General features: G+C 37.3%; 1 protein-coding gene across 1 annotated transcript; it reads right to left on the bottom strand.

Moving 5' to 3' along the window:
• Positions 1-1,621: 1,621 nt before the first annotated feature.
• On the bottom strand, positions 1,622-7,808 carry LOC137743303 (ABC transporter C family member 4). The gene is given in 14 exon segments (XM_088678977.1): positions 1,622-3,148; positions 3,151-3,206; positions 3,395-3,689; positions 3,790-3,909; positions 4,014-4,034; positions 4,037-4,645; positions 4,737-4,823; positions 5,448-5,525; positions 6,200-6,277; positions 6,388-6,477; positions 6,579-6,686; positions 6,807-6,861; positions 7,081-7,166; positions 7,634-7,808. Coding segments are annotated over 14 exon segments (2,019 nt in total). The 5' UTR covers positions 7,769-7,808; the 3' UTR covers positions 1,622-2,947.
• Between the last annotated feature and the right edge of the window lie 310 nt (positions 7,809-8,118).

Genomic DNA, 8,118 nt, shown 5'->3' with positions numbered 1-8,118 from the left:
TTATAAGCTAATGTAGATTGAGCGAAACTAAAGTTTGGTTATGAGGTGTTTGAACTCCGTGCCTTGTGGTTTAGGCCAATGAAATTTGAGCGAAACTAAAATTTGGTTATGAGGTGTTCGAACTCCCCTGCCCCCTCAGTATTACATTCTAAGCGTTTATTTTGTTTACCATACCAAAACATTTTTCTTGTTTTGGGTACGTCAAATTTGCTTATTGGTGTTGTTGGCTTCCTTGCTTAGCTTTTGGAACCTCAAATTCCCATGTAGGGTGGAGGGACAGTGAGGATGCGGACGCCATTAGCCGCAGCCAAAGATGAACTTATGGAACCTTCTTGATTCGACATGTTCAGGTGAAGAGAAAGAGAGGTCGGTATTGTATTGTATTGAGTTGGCTCCAAATGTCCCCACCACAAAGTGCCAACCACTTGCATTAAACCTTAAAAGGTTCCAATTCCACGTTTTGTTTTTGACGAAAAAAGAGCATTCATTACAGAGAGTGTCTCCGATTACAACCAATTTCCATACAATCAAATGTGTATTATTATTTATCTGAATAATACATAGTTATGGACCTTTATTAATCATGTGACGACCCGTAAAAGTTGAATCATTCTTGGGTGAAACGAAGCAACTCATGGCTGTTGCTCACCCTTAAAGGCCAGACATTATAGAGAGGCCAAGGTTGAGCAGCAGTCTTGAGTTGCTTCGCCATTTGGTGGTTGTCTGGTTGGACAGTCACTCGAACGAGGTGCTTTGGGTGGGACGCCGAAATGTCAAAGCTCCACCTTAACATTTGGTGTTTGGGCCGTAGCTGGGGCACCGCCTCCGCCTCGTATAGTACCCTTGAATTTTTTTAAAAAGTGAGCGATGCTACCGGCGGAGCGGAACGCCATTCTGGGCTGGTTAAGACAAAAAGGATGTGACGTGAGAGGGAATGATGTGAGAGAGATGTGACCGTAAAGGATATTTTTATAAGCAGAAATTTTTTTGGTCGAAGTGGAAATATATTTTGTCACGTCAATTGTGTGGAAATATTCTATGTCGAGTAAGACAAAATTCGAAAATTTGGGTTTTTTTTTTTTTCATTGATTCCCTTTCATGGTCCATGGTAAGTAGATCAATCAAATCCCCCATTTGAGATCCTATGGTCATAGAAAATACCCAAATAGTTATAGTCATGGTATTTATACAAAAAATAATACTAAGGAGACTAAATTTTAAAATCAAATTTACGAACTAAATGATGTGCCAATAATACACATAATTAATATTCCAATTATCTACAACCACATCATTTGATTTACAAATTTTACTAAAAACCAACTCCTCATTTTTATTATAATTGCGGTGGATTAGTAAATTACATGCATGTTTCTTGAAAATCTCTAAACATTACAACAATGTCTAGTCTAATAGTGGTTCGCAATCGAGCTCAGGCAAGTTAGGAGTAGAATAGATGTGGTGGTGTATAAGAAAATAAAAAATCTATACGTACATTACGTGCATCCACATACCATCGTGTGGGTTTACACGAGAAAGTTTGTCAATCTTTTTGTTTTCGAGTTTTCGAATGAATTCTTTAGACATATTTGTCAAAATGCAAACTTGTAGAAATGAAAAGAAAAGATTAATGCAAGATTTTATTATACCCTGAAAAAGTGTGACAAACTTGTGTAATTAGTCTTATACATGAATATATGATAGCAAAATCTTTTGGAAAACCGGAAAAATGAACACAACTCGCACTATAAGGTTTTCTGTTACATCAAATATTACATTCTTTGATTCACTTTGTTGTACCCTTAAGATGCCCTCACAAATGTTGTTTTCGGGGATTCGATGGGAGCTCATCCGGCCACTCATTTTAAATTTGATCTTGCTTAACTAATATTAAGCTTAAAATAATCTCACTTGATTAATTGAGTAACAAACAAAAGCCAAATTATACACATACGCACTAGCTAATATTTTACTTTAATTTTCATATTGGATGTAATATTTTTTACTTTAATTCTCATATAGGATGTCATTAACTCATGACATCCTAGAATAAGTCTCATGTATTGATTATCGAGAGTTTAACCGATGAATTTCAAATTGGTCATGCATTAATTAATTGCTACTCGAGAAAGTAACGTAGATCCCTTTCTTACATTTGTTTTTGTCTTATTTATGCTCCTACCTTGCCCTTCGGTACCTAAGAGGTGAGTTTGTTTTATTACAATTGCAACTGCCATTTAAACTTGTTCATGCATTACAAAAGTGGGTTTACACGAAGAAGGTTTGTCGTGTGAAAGAGGTAGATTTGTCTTATTACAGTAGCAACTTTTTTACCTTGATTACGGTAAAGACAAAGAAAAGGTCGTCATAAATTCAAAATTCTAAAAAAATAACAGTTGGTGTCATTCTATGCGCTTCTCCCACGATCAACAACCCTCTAGCTGAAGAAAATTTTCGGGGTTGAGCTAGTATTCCCAGCCCATAAAAATTTGACACTTATTAGTCTAAAAACTCTTTTTGGTTTTGAGTATATATACACACACACACACACATACACGTATTGCATGTCAATTTAAATTTGATCCTACTTAACTAACATTAAGCCTAAACTAATCTCACTTGATTACTTGAGTAACAAACAAGGGCCAATTGTACACATACGCACTAGCTAATATTTTACTTTAATTCTCATATCGGATGTAATATTCAATATCAACAGCCCCTAAATCCTAAAATATACTTATTTTCACTTATATAATGACATGTGGTGTACCACTCGTACTCTGGTCACAATGCAAATTTTCTACATGCATCATGTACTCATGACATCCTATAATAAGTTTCATGCATTGATTATCAAGAGTTTTGCCGACGAAGTTCAAATTTGGCCATGCGTTATTAGCTTGAGACAAAGTAACGGTGACGACCAACTAATGAAAACGTCCATTCAGACCGTGGAAGTTATAAACAGAATTGAAGACAAACTGACCTGCAAGTCTTTGAGCTCAAAGTGGCCACGGGAAGGCCAATTTGGAGGAGGAACACAGCCTACAATCTTCCATGCTGCTTCTGAAGGAATGTTTGTGAACTGTTATATCCTCTCAACCGACACCATCCTATTTTCAACGAAGCAGCTAAAATATATGGCCCCCAGAACAGCACATCATTAAGGGACAGTCCGTAGGAGACAGTTAAACCAACATTCTCTGCACCATAAAGGAAAAACCGGTTTAGTCAAATCTGTGCAATCAACAATCATCCACTGTCACTCATTTATGTTAGATATATCAAAACACGATGCTAACACTCCCCAAATCTTGCTTATAGCCGAGACTCGATCAGACATTATAATAATAATGAACTAAAACAAGAAGGATCGGGAAGGTTTAAATACCTGGCTTTATAATACTGCTTGGCAACAAGATCATGAACATAGTGGAAATGCAGAAAGGTAAACTCCCAAGCATCTCCAATCGGAAACCCAACCACTCATTGGACCCATTGTTGTGGAAATCCATATGCAAGTTGGCATTAACTCGTTTAACGTTTTCCTTGGAGAACATGTTTTGCATTCTGAAAGAGCGAATCGTCATGACCCCTTATATGCTTTCTGAGAAATGATGGATTACAGGAGCTTTCGTGATTGAATCGAGTCGAGTTAACTCTTGAGATGATGCAAGAAAGTAACCCTAAAATAGAATAAGTACAAAAGTCTTCAGCATTGAGTGCAACATTATAGTTACAGGTTACCGATAAATATTAACACCGTAACAAAATGAGCGAACATACCCGATACCAGACTTTAAGCCAAGCAAGCGGAATCAGCAAGAATACAGTAAAGAACATGGCAATGGTAATTCCCAACATGAAGGAAAGAAGTCGATCCATATTCGTCTGATCAGTTGATGCCTGATGGACAGAAAATTCTTCACCAGTTAACAAATAGAACAGTATATACATGAAGTTAGAGTAAACAGATAACAGATGTCTCATCAAGTATGACAAAAGCTTACCCTTCTCAGAATTCTTCCAGAATTGGTGTAGTATTGAAAAACGACATGGGGGCATGCAGGATGCTGTGAAGAATTTGCTTGAAAAATGTTTGAGCTGTTTTAAGCCCCACAAACATCACAGCAAGTGCTCTGATAAATACCACAACAAATGCGACACATGCAATAAGCCCATAGAAGATGATAAACACAGATGGTTTGAATGATGCTGCACGCTTTGCTGCAGTTTCATAAGACAGCCAGTAATCACCCACCATTTTAGATGCTTGCCACATCAGAGTCAATGACAACACTACCACCACACCCCACCATCCGTAAGCATCTGTGCAATAAACTTTGAAAATGTGAAAGCTAACTTTGCCTGTTTCTTTCTCCTCTTCTTAAATAAGCTTAGAAGTTGCTTTATCAGACTTCGGTTGGTCCAAAGAGTTGTTTTCACCATTTGCTTCCCCACGTTTTGAAAAGAGTTGCCGAGATATTTGAGGTCCGGGGGAACTTTTGCTGGGATCAGCAATGCTCATTTCTACAAGTTCCATGGAGGTATCGTGGGCAGCAACAAGCTCTTTGAAATCCAGGCCAGAATTTAGCAAATCGTTATACTTTCCTGCCTATACTATCATCCCATCTCTCATGACCTGATATATATAAATATAAGTAGGAGGGATACATGAGTAAATTGCATCTATAATTTCTTTGAGAATACATGAACAATTCTGAAGTACTTACCAAAATAAGATCAACGTTATGCAAGAAGTCAACTTGATGGGTTACAGGTGAAACCGTCTTGTTTTTAAGCGCTCCCCTCACACATTCCTGCAGAAAGCCATAGACATTACAATATAAGTGCCATTTTAGATTCCAAAGATCGAAACAAGACTTTTTTTTTCCTTCTCTTTCAATACCTTTGGATTACTAAGATCAAATACGTCATCTAAGCACCAATTTAAGTATGAGCTAGACTATTGAACCACTGTGAAATCAAAAGTAAATCATTATTTACTACCAAATGTAGAAGAAAATCTAAATTAATGTCACCTTAAATCCTAGTTCATGTTCACATGTCCAATTCTACACGTGGACAAGTTGAGGGGATGTGTAGCAACTCTGAGTGGAAACCAGTGGAGAAAGATTTATACAGGAAGGGACGACAGATATTTGGGAGAAATTTGGGAGGAACAGGCAGTCATTTTTTAATTCAAAATCACGGATTTTCATTTCACCATGTGAAAGCTGATATCGATCAGACAGTAAGCATCATAGAACTTATCCTCCCTATTTCTTTTTGAAATGCCTACCAATTTCCTTTTGAGTATTGTTCACACAATTTAACAATAACAATAGAAGATTGAATACATTTTCTTTAGTTAAAGCCATGATGTGTTAACACGGTACCATGTAATCTGAATGGCAAACTTAAATAGAAAGTGCAGTACAAACTGGAAAATCCAATTGCTTAAGAAGAACAGCAGCCTCAGCTCTTGCTTGTACAGATTCGGAATCTGAGAACAGCTTTCCCTGAAAAGTATAATTTGGAAAATCATAAGTATCCCCACAGTACACACACCCAGTTGCAGTCAGTAAGTTATTCAGCATAAAATTGTGATATTAAACATTTAACTTTAAAAACATCTCAGATGGTGAATGTCCATTCTTCTGTCAAAGTATGCTTAAGAAAGTACTGTAATACGACACGGGTAAACATTAAATGGATAATAAGCAATACCTTTGATAGCTAGTGAAAAATTTCATGCCTAGATTCATAACGTTTACTTCAGACACATGCCTCACAGCAAGCCCAAGAGCTCATTGTAGGACGACATATGCATCATATTACTGAAACGTTGTATTCATCCAAAGGGAATGTTACCCACACAAAAAGAATTAAGGGCAGTACCTCAATGTTTCATCTTAAAACTAATCCTGTGTCAGAGATATATGCACAATACCTAACAGACTGCATAATCATTTACCAACACTGATGGTAATACTTCCACCAAAAACTGCATTTAACGCCAATCCATGTATTAAAGCAAATAGAGTTCTAGATTATATGTTTACCCCGAGTGAGAAACATTGCAAGGAAGTGAGGTTAAGACATCTACTTGTTTCTGGTTAGGTATGGGTGGAGAGAAAAACCAGCCTCACCGTAGTATAAAATGGAAAGAAAGAGAAAGAAAAAAAGGATAAACCTGCAAATTCTTGATAATTATGGTCACTGCTTCTTCAGATACTCGCTTACAATCCTGGAATGAGGAGTCTCCATATATCTAATAGTAGAGAGCCCAACCACAAAGAAACAAGACACGGTGTAAATAAAATTCCACACAAAGGTAAAAACTGGTCCCAAATGCAGAAGTTCATAGGAGAGAGAAATTACCTTAAAAATTGGCATTGCTCCTGTATAAAACTTGACCGCATCAGCATATGCTTCTGATTTGATACACTTCCCAAGTCTAGCAGGTATGAACTGCCATTCCACAGAAATTTTTTTTTATGTCACTCAGACGAGGCCAGACCCCAGAGCTAAAACCAAAAGCGTCATAAAGTCACATATACATTGCTAACAACCTGAATTTTAGGGACAAGGTTGCGTGTGCGATGCAACTTTTCTATGTGTTCCCTTTTCTCAAAAAGACAAGTGTTAACCCCACCACTTCTAGATCGCACAGACATTATCTGCAATCATTGCCAATGTGAAAGTAAGCTACTATTAGACTCCTTTTTTCCTTCTTTTTCCATTGAAACGAAAATACAGCTTCAGCGAGCCTGGGTTAAAGAAAAAACAATTGAGCGTACCTTCGCAAGGAGCTGTTCCATATTTGCCTCCATGCCCACAATATTACTTTTCATTCTGATGGAAAAATCATATAAGATTAGCCGAATTGAATTTGACAATATAAGAGATTTTTTGTTATATTATATACAAGCCAAAACACAATATTTGTTATGTAGCCTGTATTAGGAGAGATTTCATCGACATGTAAAAGTAAACAAATAAATAAAAATAAAGACTTAGTGTTTAATAGTATCTGTCGCGCTAATAAACTTGTTGTAGTCCTCGTATACTAACATATGTAAGTCAGTATCAAGATTCTTTATCTCAGCAGCCATTTCAACGTCTCTCTGTAGAAGCCCTTCCAAGTTTGACTTGTGTACCTGCAAAGTTCATACAACTCACAATGCTGATTCAAAGTTCGAATATCTGCCTCATATTCGATAACAAAATGAGCATAGTATGATCATTCAAAATTCAAATTACAAATGCCTCAAATCAGGCGCAATCAAGTAATCGGATAAATTCCTAACCAAATTTTCATTTCCAATTGTATTACGAAAACCAATGGTTTCGTTCCACTCCACTAAATTCCCAGCTCAATTCAAAACAACTTGATGACATTTTATTTGAGCAGCCACTAATTCCATTTTTTTCGCCTCTACAAACTTCGCTAAGACGTAAATAACATAAATTTCACGACACAGCCTTCCAATCCAACCCTAAATCTGCCCTAATTACTACCAGTGAATCAGTAACCCAGTAACCATTACGATTGTCTCAAGATTAAATAAACAAACCAGCTGAATCGGTCATGTATTTGGTAAAAGATAAGAGTTGGAGATCGTACAAGGAGATGCATGTACTGGTCAGGATCGAAGGAGGTGGAGTCGATGGCGTCGAGAGTGGCGTACTTGGACGAGGACTTAGAGTTGGGAGACGACAGCGAAGGGTCAGGGAAGTAGAAGCTGGTAGGATCAGACATGGTAAAAGGGGAATTGCAAGAAAGTAAATGCAGGAAATGGAAAAGGTGTTGGATAGTGGCCAAATTAGTGTCATGTTTTGTGGCTTTTTTAAAGTCATGTTTTGTGGCTTTTTTAAAGCCATGTTTTGTGGCTTTTTCAAAGCAATGTTTTGTGGCTTTCGGGTGGGAGAAGGTTTGGATTAAGGAAAGCATAAAAAGAGATGGTGAGAGCATTTGGCAAAACAAGGGGCACTGGTGTAGAGAGAGTTGCAGAGAGAAATCAAGAGAGCTAGAGTGAAAGATCTCTTGTGAAAGAACTCTTGGGGTAGAGTGAGGCTCTTGGAAAAATTTTGTGAGTGGGTGTACAAGGG

The sequence above is a fragment of the Pyrus communis genome, chromosome 11, assembly GCF_041283825.1.
Source record: "Pyrus communis isolate YQ-2024b chromosome 11, ASM4128382v1, whole genome shotgun sequence".
NCBI lineage: Eukaryota > Viridiplantae > Streptophyta > Magnoliopsida > Rosales > Rosaceae > Pyrus > Pyrus communis.
Note: the sequence above shows the minus strand (reverse complement) of the source record. Positions and strands in the feature narration are given on the sequence as shown.